The sequence below is a fragment of the Struthio camelus genome, chromosome 4, assembly GCF_040807025.1.
Source record: "Struthio camelus isolate bStrCam1 chromosome 4, bStrCam1.hap1, whole genome shotgun sequence".
NCBI classification, from domain to species: domain Eukaryota; kingdom Metazoa; phylum Chordata; class Aves; order Struthioniformes; family Struthionidae; genus Struthio; species Struthio camelus.
Window position 1 is genome coordinate 9,847,100 of NC_090945.1, and position 19,278 is coordinate 9,866,377.

The following is a 19,278-nucleotide window of genomic DNA, read 5'->3' on the forward strand; positions in this document are numbered from 1 at the left end:
TCACTGTACATTATTCATACTTGTCATCCTTTTAGTTGTGAGAAGGGATAAAGAAAGCTTGCTGTGAAATATTTATGTCCCATGTAAATGTACCCATCTGGTTGGTTGCTAAAAAAGAAAAATATAGATTTTTTTTTCCTCAAGGGCTTAAGATGAGATATGAATGTTACAAACTTCCCTGAGGTTCCTGACAGCCAACAATACACAAAGAAAAGAAATTAAAGAGAAGGAATGCTGAAGATAACGAGCACAAAACAGTTCTCCACTGCCTAAAGGGTTGCTTTTATTTCTTTATGGTAAGTGCTAGGTGTCACAGGTTTAAAATTCAGTCAGTGATCGCAGCAATCTTCCTAGACAAAATGACCAGATAAATTGTATCAGTCAAAGCCCCCCAAAAGCCAGAATTGAACTACTGCAATCCACATCACGGCTGACATCGTGTAATGCAGCCGTATGGGTAACAACTATCTAGAGCCCAGCTGCAACCCCTGGTGAAGTACGGGGCGGGAAAAAAGACCTTTGGATATCTCAGGAAAGCCTGCGTATGTTTTCCTGGAAGAAGCTGCATGGCTTATAGACCAGGGGTTCTCTCTACCGCTTTCCTCTGCTTCTCGTTATCATGGGCGCGGGCAGGAAACCTCGTCTGGCAACGCTGGAACTCTTGCATGCTAGGAGTCACACAGAGCCCGGCGCAACACACGTCCCTCACAGCTGCTCCGGAAAGACAAGCCCTGAGCAACACGGCAGAGAGGGCTGGCGTTTGCCTTTTTCAGAGTAGATAAAAGGTAGGCGACAGTGTGTCTTTTAAGTTCTCTCTCCAAAAAGCAAAACGTTACCATAAAGCTAGCCATCGCTTCTGACTGGTGACTTGACAATCAAGACAAAACTTTTATTCAGAACGGTTATGAGGTGTATAATCAGGCACACCTCGACGGGTCGCCTCAAATACTATCCGGAACGAATCAGACAGCGTGAACTAACCTAATCAGAGCCTTCTCCCCAAAGTAATCGCCCTTATGTAGAGTTTTAGTCAGCTGAGGCTGTGAGTGACCTGCAGTACTCTGGGTAACTTTCACCTGGAAAGTATAGGAGAAAAAATTTAGCACGACCATATTCAAAGCAACCCACGGTTTCCCCTTCTTTCCCATATGTTCCATACATGCCTAAAACTCAGCAATGCTCTCTCATGCATGAGTTACAGATAAGTATAATTACTCCCTCCCCTCAAAAATGAAAACCGTAAAACAGCCCCCAGCCCCTCCCAGATTTTAGCTGAGAGAAGGAAAAAAGGAACTTCTTGATTATTACCCTCCCCTCACCATTTTCGCTTCCTACCCTTTAAAATAGAGCAACATAAACCCCCTTTCAATGAAAAACTGAAAGATATTTCACTTCCCACAGGGGCCAGGCATCACGTGAGCTTTTTATCTTATCAGTTAAACAGAGAGCCGCCAAAAACGGTAACTAACGTTTTTCACCTTTACAAATAAATCAGCCCACAGAATAATCAGTGTTTAATACTTGTATGCGTTTTACCAACATTTCAGCATACTCTACACATCTTAACACCATTTTGAGTTTAAAAAATAAGCAAATAGCATTGATGAGTTCCTCAAACAACATTCTATTGTTTTGAATAGGTCTATTGGTTTAAAAACACCATAAAATAAACTTATCTATGATTATAAGTAAAATGTGGCTCCTACTGATGCTTGAATTCCAAAACCGTCTCCTCAACATCTCCGGAAAAAGTCTCCTCAACAACAACAAATCTCTCTTCAACTCTCCTTCTGAGCTGAAGGGCCTCCAAGGCCTTTCTCTAACTCACCGAGTGCAAACGCTCTCAGAACTTGAGACAGCCCAGAACCAAAGCAAGCAAACCTCCGGCTCAGAATACAAGCTTTTAACAGATGTTTTCACTAAAAGTTTATACGCAGCATTCGTTGGTCTGCGTTTTCACGAGAAGGTTAAAAGCTGCCTACATGCTTTAACGTTGCAATAAACTGCTCCCAAAGACAGCAGTGCCCATAGCCTGATCCCACAGAAACGCTCCCTGAGCCCACCCACAGCGGGATCTGCTCAGCAGCAGCAATACCGGCCTCTTCCGTCACCAGTGTTTCGCAGGAGCAAACGGCACATTTGTCACACACAGCAACCACCGCACCCACGGAGCCCCGCTGCTGCACGAACGCACTTACCACCTCTGCCCGCACCCACTAAAACAAAGAAGCGTCTTCAGGCACAGACACCTTTGGGAGACATGTCGTGCTTATGGCAACCTTACCGATGAAAATCTTCCTGCTTTGGTTCTCTAGCGTCTTGTGCCAGCCCCCAACGTAACGGTTCATGGATAAAGGCCCCTGGCTGACTCCTCGCGGAGTGACATGGGAAAGGAAGGAGACCCTGACTGAGTCACCTGAAAGTCCCGTCTCCACTGAGCCCGGTACCTCGGCCTCCATCACTTTGCAGTTATTTCACAAACCTGCTTTTTGCCTGCCACATACTGCAAGGCCCAGAAGACGACACAGGACCATTACAAAAAGTAGACTTCACATCTCCACAGCGGTGCCAAGAGGCCTCAGAAGACACTCACGTCATATTAGAATTAGAACAGTGTATCATGCCTTCGTTGCAAATGAAAATCAGGCTCTCGCGTTTGACACGCCACTCTTGGCTCTTGTCACAGTAGCGTGAACTTCGCAACATCCTCGGCAACTCTCTGCACAGACTTTCCCGAAGACCACCCCCTGAGGATAGCTTTTGACATCCCGACAGATGTTCGTATAGGCTGCGTTCTAACAGTTAGCTTTAGCATCGCCTACCTTTCCTTTTGCTACGATAAAGAAGGTACTGCCCTCTTCTCCTTCCCGAATAATACAATCTCCCTTGTCATAGTACTCCTGTAGGGGGAAAGAGAGACACTCGGAAAATCTGACTGCAATGCAGACTTCTTAACACACCTGAATGTTGCATCAGGCTTTCGCTGCCTACCTCCCGCACACATTGCACCCCATAGCAATACGCAGGCTTTCCACTGTTTAAAGCAGGAGGGCCAATCTAGAACATATCTTAATGCAGCAGCCCATTATTTGTTTAAAACAAACGTTAACGCTGGCATCATCCTTATGAAGCAGGGGAAAGCGAGGAAAAATATATCAAAATCTCTTTGTGCTTAACGCTGATTCAGGCTACGTTGTGCATCCTCTGATGCACTTGTTTGACTTCCTAGAGTCCAAAGCTATAATTTACTTTTGTGCCACCACAGGTTGTTATTTGCTGCCAGCCTGAATTTCCTCTCGGACCATTTCAAAACGCTTCTGTACTAAAGATACAGTTTCCTTTATTTCTTTTTTTATTTTTATTTCTTCTTCTTTTTTTAAAGCTCCCTGACCACTGTTTAGAAAAACTGAACCATATCTTACCACCTCCAGGCAGTCCATGCTCTTGCTTAATTTGTCAAGTAAGCTTTTCAGCAGGGACACACTTCCAAAAAACAGAAATGCAAAGCAAATGAACAACAAGAACGATCATTAATATTTTTTCATCACCTCTTCTCATTCATACGCTTTGTACAATCACATTTTATAACCATCTAAACTAGCGCGGCTATACAAAACACAAAATACCCAACATATAAGGCTCAAGCATTCTAAACTCGCTTTTGGGATCAACACAACTTGCACCAATTAGGGAAACGTGGCAAATGCGGGTGCGTTTTTCAATCCACTTTGCATTCTGGTATGAGAAAAAAGCTCTAGCAGCTGCATTGGTTCAAAATAATGTCAACATTCAGTCACACAGAATGCCTAATTCATTGCGAAGAACAAGACCCTGTGCTACTCCAATAACACATTTTCAAGCGCACTACAGAAACTGCAAAACCAAACACGGGTGAAAACTTCAGAACTACTACGGCAACTCTGAGAAGAGAATCCAACCCCAGTGACACCACTTGGGGAACCCGCTGCTAAGAATGACAAAACATGCTCCGTCCTGAGCCCCCTGACTTGTAAAAGTCTGGAAATGATAGAGCTCTCCAGTTAATGGGTCCCAACACAGAAATAGTTCTAGAAATCAAATGTGGAGATAAGCAGCAAATGCAAAAATGCACAAAACATCCTATATGTGTGGCCAGGCTTGAGATCTCACTTGGAAACCGTATTGGAACGGCCATTCTTTGTTAAAGAAAGAAAGAAAAATACTAAATCAGCTACTTGTGGTTTGGAACAGCTAATCTGACCTTCTTCCTAAAGGAAAAGCATTGTACATCTCCCAGCGTTCCCTGCACGAGAGAGAATTACTCTATACTACCTCTCTTCAGATTTCCTAGTCCAAGAATTTACGCTGGGATTCATTAATAAATTAAGAGAGACTTAATTTAGCCTACTCGAGCTGCAAATCAACATCCAGCTGCAGCAGTCTGTTAAACCTATTTATTTAATATACTCTTGCAACTTCTAGCCACGGAGCCTTGCTACCCCTTTGTTCTATTACTTAAAAGCATTCCTTTCATCAAGCACACGCTCTTGTTCTGTAATGTGATGCAGGAGAAAAAAACATCAACATGAGAAAAACGTTTCTGTGAAGCCTCAAAAAAGCAACAGAGGTAAATATTTAGGTTATTGAGGCCCTTTGCAGTCAGGGCACCTCTCTCTCTCTCTCTCTCTTTCTCTGCCTCTTTCCCCAAGACAGGCACAATATTGTTGTGCACCTTACAAAGTAATCTGAACTTACACAGAAATAGCAAGGTATCATGTTTACACAGAAATAGCAAGGTATCATGTTTACCTTCTAAGGAAGCTTCTGTATTGCTCTTGTCTTGTTTGTGCTGTCGCCCTCATGATGTTTCGAAACACTTCTCTGTCCAATGCCCATGTTTTCACATTGGTGATTGCTTTAGGAAAACAAAACAAACAACAGAACCAACAATGTTTCCTAATGATTTGATGGGAGATACCACAGTAGCAGGACACCGTACAATAGAGCACAAGGCCAGACTTTCCAATACTCAGTATCTTCTGCAATCAGACTTTTAAAAGAATCCCGCTCCCACTTAAACCATGGTCACTGAAATAAGGCTTAGATTTCCACTCGCTTCCTCCACTGAGCACTTTCCACGCAACCCAACAAGCTGAGGTACCTTGAAAACCTAGCCATTCACTGTGGGCATAAACAGGGCTGAAAGCTTGTGAAAAGCTATTCCTAACCACGGACAGTCGTCTCACTTCGGAACTGCAATCTAGCCTGTAAAAGAGCTCGTTTGGGTGGGGGGGAGGAACCCACCTTGGCCTAAGGTTCCAAAACTCATGCTGCAAGTGCTGGACCCATCTCTAATTCAGAGTACATGCAAATATTGGTGAGACACACAATAAGATAAGAATAACAGAGATCAAGAAATTCATTTCATTTCATGGAAGCCAGTGATCCTGTCACATTTTCCCTCCAATTTAGCCTATTCATAAGGGAATATAAAGGCAATCGAAATAGGAGAAAGTACTGATTACCTTTGGAAGGGTAATCAGCATATTAATATGGAAAGCACGCGCGAGAGCCAACATCAGAGTCATAAACCACTAAGCGGCCTCTGGAGCTGACCCAACAGAACATCCCACACTTCCTACTTTTAAACAATAGAAGGCGACTCCATTTAATTTCATCTCTCTTTTTTTTTTTTAAAGATGCTACATTATATTCAGCATGTCTACTTCTGTCATATGAAGGGACAAAACTGTTTTTCTCTAAGTTAAAGAAATCTCCAGAAAAAGCTAGAACAACTGAGTCCTTCAATTTATCAACTCATCAGAAACAAACAAAACCATCTTTACAGGAAAGAGCAATCCCAGCTGTGAAACGATGCCTCAAGGTCAGCTACCAGTCTCAGTATGTAACCGTGATGCACGGGTACGCTCTCAGCTGCCATCACACTTTTGCTCCAAAAAATTAGCTCCAGAGATATTTCAGCTCCAAAAAATTATTTCTGGAAGCTGGGAGGCAAAACAGAGCTTTTGCTCTGTTTTTGGTTTTATCCTGAACACCTTTCAATTTCCTTTGCATGAAGGAAACATGGCAAGTATGAAAGCTAGTGAGAATCCATCTCATGCATCTTGCACCTTTCCTGAGTAAAGCAATTATACGGCTAGAAAAACAAATGTAATCTCAAAGAGGAGACACAGAAAGGAATTCGGAAACAAACATAGCAGAAATCATGTTCCCACATTCAAATACAGCTACCGCATATAAAGATGTTGCTGGGTTGCACCAGCCAACCACTAAAGTGCTCTGTCTGGCTAAACTCCTTCACTTGCTGTTACTCAAAGACTGCAGGTAAAGGGTTTACTAGATCCAGCCTCAATAAAAAGCTGCCAAGATGTATCTACTAGTCAGGCTCAGTTAAGGCCTTCACACTGCTCTTTCTCCACTACAAGAAACACAGGAAAGCTAACAGGGATACGGGTGCAAGCGACTTTATTGCAGTGATTCTACATGTTCAAACACCTTTTCTTGTCCGTAATGAGCTACCCAAAAGCCAATCAACATCAACAGAGGTCTAAAATAGCATGACATCTTGCTCTGCAGGACCTGCCCAGGGCTGACACTGTATAGCGTGCAAAAAGGAAAAACAAGGAATACAGTCAAATAGAACAGTGCACTAGTAAGAAAAATAATCCAATAAACAGATGCTGTTCTGTTTATCAGGCAGCCACAGAAAAAAACGATTAAATGTAATAACTTCCATCTGCATAGCCAGCAATGATGAAGTGCTTAAACCAGGCACAAGGGAGAAAGACCAGCAGCTTTTAAAAAGGAACAGCTTCCTGTTTTGTTCCACTTGTTCCTTTTTAAGTCAACACGAACTCTTCACACCTACCAGTGGTTCAGGGGTCCTGCCGATTTGGACAGATATTAACCTCCAAAACAGGAGGTGGAAAGGTGCAGAGTGGGATAATGGGGATGATGAATTCAATCCGCCTTCGATCACTTACTGCTTTGCCATGGAATAAGTATGGCAGGCTAGAAAAGGAATCAAGGGGTGCTTAATGGATTAAAAGCCAGTCTTATGCGGGAAGATGGATGTTTAGATCACAGCACTACCTAACAACTCCATCCCGGTCAGCACCGTAAACACAAAGCAAAAGCCACTATTTGCCTCGCAGAAGGCCAGGCCTGGAGAAGACATGTCTCACCTTGCGGTTTCATCACTCCCACTACCTTCTCTGTGGTCAGACTCAATCTTCTCCCGAGTGTCCGGGCAGACCCCTACCCAGCATTTCCCACTGTGTGTCCCAACAGGCCCCTTTAGCTTTCCAGTCAGAGAGATCTCACAATAATCCAGTATTCAGTCAAGCTACTCCTATGGCACGTCTGTGAAAAGGAAAACAGAATTTGGCCTCTGCCTGCACAGTAAGTAACTGTGCACTAACAGGCAAAGCGATGCTACCTTTTTTTTTTTTTTTTTAACAGTGATTCAAGTTGAAGAACATTTCTTTAGGATGGCTAAAACCTTCTGAAACTTGCCTTGGAGCAACTGAAAAGTAACATTCAAGTCACTCCACTGCCTGCTACAGAATTAAAATGATACCTTACTAATCATTCCAGGCACTCTGGATAGTCTGGGTTCTGAACACACAGGTATGATTTTGGTGGCATTCACAGGAACAAGCATGGTGAAACTGTCCTCAGCGATATGAGCCACACGGGCTCTTCTTTTCACAAGCTAGTCTCCCAGGCTCCGATTCAGGAAGCACTCCTGTTCTAAATCCACCTTCAAATAGATGTTCAGAGAGCCAATACCACTTACCCCTAACACAGGCATTCAGCATGTCCAAAAGGAAGAAATTAGAGTCAAAATAACTACTTAGAAGAAAAAAAATACAACTTTACAGCTACAATAATAATGATTTCTCAGTTGAACGCAAATTCTAGCGCTCTACTTTTCTGTCCCCTCTCCTCCCCCCCCATTAAAACAAAGCACAAAAGGGAAAATGCAGCCTGGCAAGACTCAGTAACTTAATGATACAAAACTTCAGGAAGTACAAAAGCAACAAATTCCCACATCTTTGATTTCCTCTTGAACTAGGCTTTATCTGCTCTATGAAAAAAACATGGCTCTGAAATCTTTTCAAACTCACTGTAATTTACACCTCCAGGCTGCACTTGAAACAAGAGTGTTAAGAGCCAAAGACCATCACCCCACTAAACCTTTCAACCTTTAAACCTAAGACTTCCTTAGCAGTTAGCTTTGCACAGACTGGGCTCATCAAAGACTTTGGAGATGGCTGATCTTTTATCAAAGGTCATTCTTAGAGACGGGAATATATTTATGTCACCGTGTCAGGTTCCCCAGGCAGGAAGAACTCAAAGAAGGAAACGGGAACTTACTGCAGATGGTCAGCACATGCAGGCAATGATGACTTCAGAGAAAAACAGGATACAACAGAGACTTCACAATAGCACATACTGTTTTTATTTTGAGCAACGCTGTCATAATAAACCTTGCGTACCTTTCACAGAGGCAGTCCGCGTGCAGTTGTTTAAAATGGCTAGCTCACCAAACGCTGTCCACGCAGGTATTGAGGAGAGTAGCTCATTCTGCCGAAAGACTTCCAGGTTGCCCTCTGCCAACAATCATCAGGATAACATGCATTAAAACCGAGCTCTACTGCACGGAGCGAAGGGAAAACAAATCAATACAGTCCTGGTTTCCCCGCTTTCTGGAATACAGGCATGGGAGCACGGATGCAAACAGCGCCTTTGAAACACAGGTATAAGCCAGCAGAGAGAAATAATGCATTGCTAATCTAAGGTTTTCATGTGGAAGAGAGGGAAACATGAGACAGACTTCTCACTACCAAAAAGGACATGGAAAAGAGTAATCCTAAACCCTGATGGGATAAACCTTTGCTACAGCAAAACAGTCGTACCAGTTGAGATAACCTAATGGGGTCCAGACAAACCAGTCTTAGAACAGCGCTTATAAGAGAAACTCCTCACGAGGTTTGTCTGCTCATACGCATGTGTGTGGATGAACGTGCAGAGCGTAGGGGAGAGAGCGAGAAAGGAAAAGCAAGTTAATTCCTCCTTTAAGAAATGGTCCTTGAGCCTTACTAACAGACGTCTAAGAAAGCCTGAATTTCTTCTTAGGTTATGGCCCAAGAAACCCCTCCCTCTCTGAAACATGTCCTGCAAGTTCGGCTCTCTTCTCTCCTGGACACTCACTTCCTCCTCAGAAAAAAAAGGCTACTGTGCCACCAAAACTTCTGGGCTCACAAATCCTTCGTAAAATTTTATCTGTTTTTCAAAATCGTATCATTTTGCCTAATAAGAATGTTTCTTCCTCACTACGAGCCCTGGCTCCCCTTTCTCCCTGCACCATCTGGGTTGGAGAAGCACAGCTACCCCCTGCCCCAGCTTTTCACACTAACCCATCTACGTGAAGCCACAAGACAGCAGATGCGCTTTCCAAGGCGTGCCATGTACGCTTCCGGCTTCAATATTCCTGCCTCAGCCAAGCAGACGTTTAGACTCTCTACAGCATGAGCTTTAATTCTTACGAGCTGCTAGACCTTCTAGCCGTCCAGAATTGAAGAAGTCTGCAAATGACTTACAAATACTTGCTTTTTTTTTTTAAATACTGTCTTTTTTTTTTTTTTAGTGGTGAGATGACGAAAGAGAGCGTTCCCTCCATGAGCAGCTCCCAGGTGTTCAACTTCAGTACAGCCGATTTCTGCACGCTGTAATTTTAGGTTTGAGTGACAGAACGGTAGCAGCCAACAAAGAAGACAGCAGCAAGATAATTTCACACCTGCTGGTGTTATTTTATGAGGTCATCTTAGCCCAAAGTTTGGGTTTTTTTCTCAGAAAAAACAAGCAGCTGGCTTTAAGAACAGCGCTGGACCCTGCGAGCAGCTAACTCAGACCTCATCTCTCACGATCCCACACACAGGAACCTGGTTAAGAGCTCCTAGGAATACTGGAAAGTAAGTTCACTTGAGAAATGGTTTCACCATACAGCAGCTTTCTGGATTCTAAACTATACCTGCTCTTCTGTCGCACAAGAGAGGTTTGGCTGCATCTGCAACAGCTAGGATCTGCTGGCCTCTACGCGTTCAACATGAAAGAAGCCTCTCAAGCTCTTTTGCACAGCAAACAGCGCTACAGCCAGGTAGAAGTCGCTAAGGCACTTTCTGTTGCCCTCCCTCTCTTACACAAAAGTCACAGGTAAAACTCCCATCGCCCTCAGCCCCGCCAGCATGAATGATTTAGGAGCACAAAGGTCAACAGCGAGGGCTCCTGCAAGGACTTCTAAGCGACTTCCCTGTTTCTGGCACGCGCGCCTTGTACAAGCAAGCAGCACTCACCTTCGAGCACAAAAATGTGATTGCCTGGCTCTCCCTGGCTGATGAGGTAACTCCCTTGCTGGTAAGTCCTTTCCTACCTACATTCCACGATGTCTTGGATCTGCTGAGGCTCCAGTCTCATCAGGAACTGATTTTTATTCAGGGCATCCGTGATGAGCTGCTTCTCACTGCTTTCAATCAAAAACCAGGTTTAACAGATCCAGCATAGCCGGGGTATACCATTCACCAGACATTCATTCCTCTCAAGATGGTTCCTCTCAGTTCAAACACCAACAGCATGGCAGTACCACTGACTCTTCTTACAATCCTTGCAGCTACTACGCACCCCACTGCCACGCTACATCACGGCCTCTTTCCCCCTGTGTGACCCCACCTGCAGAAAGCATCAGGTTAGATGTAAAAAAGCATGCTCGCTACATGGCAAGCTCCCCAGAAAGTTTTGCACTGCTTTCCATCCCATTCTTCCCCTACTACACCACTAAGGCGTGCAGCCTTAAGCTTAATCTGAAGGAAAGCAATGGGAAAGGTAGGCTGCTGCCCATCCAAGAACGGCAGCCTCTTGTAAAAGCAGGCCCACTTTTATAATGCTCCAGCGCTTTCTTTCTGCACTTTCTGTGCCCTCCATCCAGCTCTGTGCAAAACTCCTCCCGCCTCCTCCACTATGTCCGCTTCCTTCTTCTTTTGCGCTGGCGACAACCACCAGCACAAATGCTCCTGAGTAAAATTCCTGGAGTAGTCTGCCCATTTGGGATGACAAACGCGCTGTCTCCTCCAGGAGAACGACCAGGCATCGGGGGAGTCTTCCCAGAACAACTCTTTCCTCTGCTGCGTTTGGAACGTTTACGGTGTACTTAGAAGAACAAAAATGAGACAAAGGCTTGTGCACGTAAGTACCTAGGCATTAACGCTGACCTCCTTGCTTTCTGAAAGCCAGCATCTGGGAAAACGCCTTTCTATTAGGCCCTGCCTTGGTAAAGCTTCAGCACACCCCAGCCATCCTGGGCTGTTTTGTTGAAATGTCTTTGGGAAATCTTCAGGATATCCCTAAATGTCAGGCAGAAAGCAGGTAAAGCAGGCACACCTGTGACCGAAAAGCCAGCCAGCTGGGGCCTTGAGGGCAGTAAGAAGCCTTACTTGCCCTGAGCAGCTTCACCTGGGAGCCCCATGCATGCCTCCTTTGCCCATTGGCCTGGCTGCTCTATTTCAGGCCAGGCCTGGGCCTTGTCTTCTTGCTAAGTGCTGTTAGAGCTGGTTGTGTCTCTGGCTTTGCCTTCTGCTTGGCTGTTGGACCTGCATTCCAGGTAGCTTGTCTCCAGTGCTGTCTTGGGCTTTCTCTCCTGGATGGACATTGGATCTATGTTGTGGCCTTGGCTGCGGTCCTGTCTCTGCCTCTGTGATGGACCTTGGGCCTCTGCTGTCTCCTGTCTCTGGCCCTGTCTCCTGTTGTTCCTGACAAGGCTCCTTGATGGCCCCTGGACCGGACTCATCATTTCTTGTGTGGGGCTCCTGACGGACCTGTTATTGCCACCCTGCCTTGGGCTGTGTGGGTCTGTGGCCTGGTCACTCAAAGTGCCTGCTGCCTGTGCAGTTGTTATCTTTGGCACCTGCATCACCTTCCCTTGGGGAGCAGTCCTGCTCTTGCTGCTCCCTAGGACAGCCCCTCTGCATCATCTCCAGCAAAAGCAAGTACTGACAGGTAAATGGAGTGGTTGCAGGGACAAGAGCTGCTGCCAGAAGAGCTTGGGACATGTTTTTTACAGAGACATGCAGGAAAAAGAGGAGGTATGAGCAACTGAGTTGGGGAGGAGAGGGAAGCTGTCTGTCTGTATTTTTGGCAGTCCATTGATTTTCATAGGCTGAGGTATGTTTTAGGCCAAGGGCTTCCTACAAAGCCCTGGAGGTACAGCACTGCTTGGAATCATGACAGAAATGCATGCAATTAATCACATGGAGCACTGATGGAGCTTTTAGGGACTTGCTGAGTGGATTTTTCTCCACCTGTAAAGTGAGAGATGACCTATGCCTTCCAGTTCCAGTGTTACTACTATGCATGCTTAGTCAAGCCAACTAACAAGATAAGCAGCCTCACAACTTCCTGAAGCCTGCTCTTGCTGATAACTCCTAAAACAAAAGGCTATCATCGAAACTAGGTCATGTGGACACCTCTTCTGAGGGGAAGTCTACGAATGAATGATTACCTAATGTTACCAGTCAGGTCTGCCTTCCTTACCAGGCATGCAATGCCTGAAACAGTAATGGCAACAACAAGAGGCCAGACAACAAAACCAAATAGCTGTGGCAATGATTGGACTTGGAGCCTGCAACAGAAAGAATAAAACCTCATCTTCTCCCAAAAGCAAGAGTTCTAGTAGACTACAGTTGCAAACAGTATCATTCTTAGCAGAAAACTAGCAGGATGTAATTGACCCTGCCCTATGTCATGCACACAATACTGCAGTAAGATAGACAGGCCTGATAAAGTGATACCTGAGAGCAAGTACTGTAGCTGCCAGAGAGACAGGACAGAAGATTAGACCCCTTTCAGAAAGGAGTGGAGGATCAAAGATGACCAAAACCATGGCTGAGGTTCTGAATCAGTGGCTTGCTGATTTCATGGCCCACCAGCACATGAGCATGCCAGCTCTCTGCAAAGGCAGTCCTCAACCATTTCCCTCAGCTTCCCCAGTATCTACCCCAATGTGGAGAATGGCTGCTGGGAGTAACAAGTTCTCCTAGAAGGACAGAAGGCAGTTAACCTTGTAACTCCTGCTAGCCACTGCAAATACTTTGCAAGACTGAAGGGGAGTGGGGTGCCCAGCTCCCCATACTCATGCTTCTGTCTCAAAGCATTTCTAAGTCCTACCATCAGTAGGACTAGCTTTCTTGGACCACCTAACTCCATCTCTGCAGTAGTACCTGTCTCCTGGCTTCGTTTACCAGCTGTTGTAGATGTGTCCCTCTTCCAGCAGCCCCAGAAATAGCACTTGCCAGCCAAGGGACTCCTTTTCGAGAACAGGACTGTGCAGCTATACCCATGGTAAGCCAGAGGAACCTGGGTGTCATCACACAGGGACAAAGACATGATGTGTCCTTTGTGGAGCAATGCTTTTTCCATGCCCTCTTCTCCTAGTGAGATGAAAGTCTGGATTTTTGCTGCCCTTGACTGGTAAGGGGCGTAAGAGTTGAGTATAGTTCTCTTTCCCTGGCCAACAATGACTAATGGCTGAATAGGGTCATGATCCTGAGCCCACAGTGGGAAGGGCTTTCACACAGGCAGCTTAAGCACTGCTGGGGCAGGATGCGAGTTCTAGAAGCACACAGAGAAAGAGAACCAAGCCCCACAGACACAGGTACTTGGTGATGCACATGAATAACTGTGCAAAAAAGATGTTACAACCTTTCCCATTTGAAAGATTTCTGGGAGGAATCTCTCTTCAATAAGATCATGTTCAAACCCCCCAAAATGTTAAGACCTTTGCCCACTTTTTTCCTCAGCTCAGATTTCCATTGAGGAAAATCCATGGGTTTTGGAAGAGTAGAGAGCACAGCAAGTTCTTCAACTAGCTCCAGAGATTAAATAGACACAAGAAATCATCCACTCATAGTTGACAGCTGAAGTACCATGCAAAGCTTCTAGGCCTTGTGTTAAAATCATTCATGGTGAGTTACTCCAAGCAAAGAAGTATTCCACTCAAAAGCCCTGCAAAATGAATCCTCTGTGATTATGCCCTTTGTTTGTACAAGCGCTTCTCGAGGTGACCCGCAATGGTCTGAACTCGATGTAAATGCAAGTGTCCCCTGGCCTCTCCCTTCCCTTCCTTCTGAAACAGCTCCTTTCCTAACTTGGTTGGAACAGTCTGCAACAACCTCATGGGAAAGTAGGGCTGCACTAAGTTGCATTAACAGCCACTTACATCAGCATGTCTAAACACACTTCTAGAGCTGCTGTTAGGATAAAGCATCAGTAGTAGTTTTTTATTACAGTGGACAGAGAATTCTGTAGACAATAAAGACTTTGCTGCTAGATGCTGAGATGAAGCTTTACTTGGAAAGGTCATCACAGGCTTAAGGATAACAAAGTTATTCTTGTGTCAGACCTCCCAGACAGTCCTTTCACCTACAGCAACTGTCTGAATTGGACTGACTTAAGGTCTTTACAGCTCAGGAAAGGAAACCAGATGCTCCATCCTTCACTGGATGTCTCAGTAGCAAGATGATGGTGGCTTTAACAACTGCATGCCTAGCACTCAGACATTGCTGTGCTATCTACAGCGCTGCTACACCTCTAACACAGATGATATCTTCTCACACTTGTCACTTTATGAATATTTGGAAGAAAAAAAGACAATGTTTGCCCAAAGACTCCCCCCCTACAACATGTCTGAGCAAGATCTTTCACTATTACTTCTTTTGTTGAAGAAAGTGTAAATGTATGCATGTACCTACTCATTCTTCCCTCTGTGTGTAATGTGTATGGGTTTATAAAATGCATTAACTCCAAAGTTTAAAAAGAGGAGAAAAAAAAAGCCTCATGCCTAGGCCTAGAAGCTACTGCAGATACACATCTTAATATTATGTTGGCTGGGGCAACAGAATAAAAATGCAAACTTGCAAATGACTGAAAGATTTCTGGCCATGCTCTTCAAGTGTTTTGACTTGATTATCCCCAGGGACAGAGGTTGCATTAGTATCTTATAAGTGTATTAACTTTAGGCACCTGCTCCTGCTGTATTGCCTTCCAAGCTATCTAGTCTTTCCAAGCCTAAAGTCTGGACAAACTCCTCTCCACTACTGCAAAGCAAATAACAAGGATCCATACCATAACAGATTTAAGTTTCAGACTCTTAGCTAGAAAAATATATGAACTCTTGGGGACTCAACTGTATATAAAATAGAACTACTCTGATTGCCTATCTTCTACCTGTGATTTTAGACTTAAAAAAAGAATACTAATATAAAACATCACTGTAAAAACACACACACAAACAAAATCTGTAACTGCTGTAATGCCAGTAATAATAAAACTCCACACTCTGCTATCTCATTGTCTTGCTGACTACTGGGCCATGCTATTGGAGCTAAGAGGAAAACCCAGGATATGGCCACCTGATGTCCTACCAAGAGCCAGAGAGCTACAAAACAGTAAACGATGGAATCATTTTAGTTTTTTAATTAAGATTTTTTTTTAATTTTTATTTGGTAAGTAAATCTTGAATCTCTTCAAAATTTTTAATTAAAATCTTTTAATGAAATTATTTTATTTTTTCTTAAGAATGCAGTGTAAAACATTCAGAAGATGAAATATTTTCCTATAGGGTTACCCTGATATTCATCTGTGGCATAATGTAATCAAAAGTTAGGACATCCTAGAAGGGATTTTCTCAATTCCAGCCCCTCCAATGCCTTATTGTGTAACACGTACTGTAAAATAGGTTTTTCTTCGGTCATAATCCTGGCTCACATGAGGGAAGCCCACAGGAGCTCTTTAATCAGCTAAGACTCTGATCATATTTGTCAAACAGCTATTGTTGTATTAAAACCTGGAGACTGGTCCTATGTCCAAAACTGCTTTTTAATTTGTTTTTCATTGCAGTTTGAGGAGCAACCTCTTCTTTTATTTTGGAAAGAACACCTGACAAACAGTTTCTAATGCTAATTACTCTGGTAAACTTTGTGTGTTTTCTAGCACTAGACAATGAAATAGAAATCAGGAGTTCTATTTCTTTCTCACATTACTGACACTCAGGACAATAGTCAGCAGACAAATCAAAGTTTAGGGCCATTGTAGAAGACCAGAATTTGAATTCAAAGTAAAGAGCGTGCAAAGGAAGGAAACTGGGGAAGCCTTGAAAAGGACAGAAGGAAACAAAGGTACCAAGAGAGTAATAGGAAAGCTGTAAATGGGGGGGAGGAGAGGGGAGAATGGTCTGCTCTTGCTGCCTTTTCTGCAATACTAAAACAAGGAGTTGTTTTCAGTGAAATCAAGATCAGAATAAATGCAGAAATGGTCTGTTTTAAGTCCTTTTGAATCAATGGGAACCCTACCACTAACAAAGATGATCTCTGAATCGGAGTCTAAGAGCTGAAAGAGGGAAAACAAGAATCAAAGCCCACAACTTCTCCTTTCTCAGGCTCCTTTCTCTTCCAGAAAGAAAAGAAAAAGGGGCTAGTATACAACAACAGTGAAAATGTTCTTTCTGGATTCAGTGGTTGAGCACTTCAAAAACCCTCTCCACTTACCTCATCTATTGTCTGATCAGCCCTACATTTAGGCTGTGTAAGCTGCAGTCTTTGTCCTGAACAGCCATGTCTGTGCTGGACTTTGCTCCTCATCGCCTGCCTATTCGCTTTGCTTCACTCCTTAGTGCTGTTACAATTTTGTATTTCTGAAGGCACCCTAGAAAACCATCTGGTGTGCTCCAGTACACAGATCACGCTGGGAGAAGACGGGTAGTTACAGAAGGACTACTCTTCAAACACTTCTTTAAAACTGCCAAGCCACTGGAGGTAGGATGTTGTCACAGTTCCCTCACTCTGCAAAAATACTGCTAGCTGAAGCCTTCAGCTCCTGAGGGTGACTCAGGCATCCTTCCTGGTTCATGAGACACTTCTAACCTGCAATGCTGCACATGACTGATGATAACTAAATCCAGACTCACAACTGGTACCATGGCAGTTATAGTATAGATCCAAATGTGCCATGAAACCTTCAAGAAAGAATAATAAAGCTCCCCACAGATCCGAGACACTTGAGCTGCTGGCTAAAGTCCAGACTTAATCTGGCCAGCACTATGCTCAGGCAGACACTTGGAATACTGCAAGATAAAAGCGGGCCTAAGGGTATGCTTAAGGATACCAATCCGGATACCTCCTAATAGACAGGTCCCTCAACCATGACTGCCAGAAGCTGGAAAGCAGGAAAAAGCCACCAGAAAGATAACCACCCTCTACAAACCATTCTGTTATATATTGTACCAGACTATGTCAACAGTGGACTCACGGAGGAAGTTTTTCCACTGCTCAAAATAAGGGTCCGTACTGCACACGAGAGAGTTAAGCTGGGGCCAGGTGCTCCTCCCAAACTATCCCTACTGTAACAATCTGAGCCTATGGGAAGCATCCAGCCTTATGCCCATCTCTGTACTCCAGACCCCAGCTTCAACTGTAAGCAGAAGGCAAGCCTGGACCTCAGAAGAGCTTTGGGCTGTGCTTAGCTCACAGCGGAGACGATTCCCAAACTCCCTAACAGAGCCCTCATACATCCCTCACGCTCGTTCCTCAAAGACCAGCGGGAACACCCTCAACTGCGACATGTTCTAGCAAGCTCTGAAAGAATGAGAGAACTCACGGTCTCAAAGCGTTTGAGTGTACTGCTTAGTAAAGAAACCCCACAAACCTACCGAGTGTCTAACTACTACAGTGACATGAAAAGTATAAAAAACAGAGGCAGACACGCTTTACATATGCATTTATAATGAAGAGACTGCCCTTTGGAGGGCAGAGGCAGGAAACGGGAAAGGACTTCTCCGGAAGAGTATGTCATTGCAAGGGCAGACGCACACGTGTACAAACGGCACGCAATGAGCTCACCTGGAATCCTTTCTGACCCTTGCTTTTTCAAAGGAAAACCTAGCCGGCTTGCTCAGGTCATACAGCCAAGTTGTCGGTTCTGCAGATACACCTTCCTTTGCACCTCTCCTCCCATTAGCAGAGCCTTTAATCCTTGGAGACACTTTAAATGGAGAAGGCTGAAGAGAGCTCTCTCCCTGCACGTTAACAACATCCTGCAGTTTGTTCAGCTGTATACACTTGCTCTGAAGTTCCTGGGTATGTTCTGCTATGACCTTAGTCTGCATAGCCAGCTCTTTCTGAGGCTCAGCAACCCGGCATTCACTGCCTTGTAACTCTTCATCTTTTTCCTTCAGCTCCTTTTCCAGCTCAAGCACCCTGCTGCAAAGAACATCAGCTTGCCCGGTCACACCGATGCCCAGAGCTGGGTCCTTCAAAAACTTACCCTTGCCAGCACAGCCACTAGAGAGCTTTGCTACCTGTCTATCTAGCTGCTTCAGATGCTTGGGTTTCACTGATCTGTTCCCCATTTTCTCCAGAGACCTAGGTAATAACATACATTTGTGGGTTTACTTAATTGCCCAACCAGAACAAAAATGTTGTTTGGGATCACATGGTAGCTCAGGAGTTTTGCATTTAACTGTCAGCTGAATTTGAGGTATACAACTATAACTAACATCACAGTTTATGCTCTCATCCTTTCCGGTCCTGAAAGCAGGAGGAGGAAAGGGCAGGGAGAAGAGGTGGGTAGGCTGGTGGATACAAAGCAAAAGGTTGATGGCTGCCACTTCTTGTGTGTGTGTGCATAGAAAGGAAGAGATGTGTAAGCTTCTGTCAGCTTTACCAAGACAATATAAACAAAAACAGCAGGGACAAGAAAAGCTTGTGCTCTACTGCTGAAGCAAGAAAATGGTGGGAAGGAAGGAAAAACAAAAACCAGTTCTGTTCCATTTCCCAACTGAAGAACAGCTATTGAGTATACAGACCACCCTACTCAGTGGGTGAACTTCTGCCTGCCAGTAGGGACATGCGATTAAGGCCTGGAGCTCTTAATAATCAGTAACAATGAAAAACCACTTCTCAGGCATCTCTTACTTCAAAGAACAGTCATACTGATCAGACTAAGGGTCTGGCTAGCTAGTACCCTCTTCAACCGTGGCCATAAGCAGAACCCCAGGAAAGGCTACCAAAAGGACAAGCATACAGACTCCTTCAGCCAAATGCTTCCGATTCCCTGAGCCTGATATGCTCTATTTAATAACCCACAATGGAGCTCTCTTCCCCAGGACTTGTCTCATTTTCCCTCTAACCCCTATGAACCTCTTACATCCACAGCATGCCTGGAAAGCAC

At 44.5% G+C, this 19,278-nt stretch overlaps 1 protein-coding gene across 1 annotated transcript in view; it reads right to left on the reverse strand.

Annotated features, from left to right (window-relative positions):
• The window catches only part of PRKG2 (protein kinase cGMP-dependent 2), a 30,734-nt gene extending 11,827 nt beyond the window's left edge, over nt 1–18,907 (reverse strand). The window contains 7 exon segments of the mRNA XM_009678977.2: nt 982–1,076; nt 2,823–2,900; nt 3,423–3,483; nt 4,789–4,894; nt 8,502–8,615; nt 10,359–10,525; nt 17,949–18,907. Of these exon segments, the coding sequence (XP_009677272.2) occupies nt 982–1,076; nt 2,823–2,900; nt 3,423–3,483; nt 4,789–4,894; nt 8,502–8,615; nt 10,359–10,525; nt 17,949–18,484 (1,157 nt within the window). The 5' untranslated portion in view covers nt 18,485–18,907.
• Between the last annotated feature and the right edge of the window lie 371 nt (nt 18,908–19,278).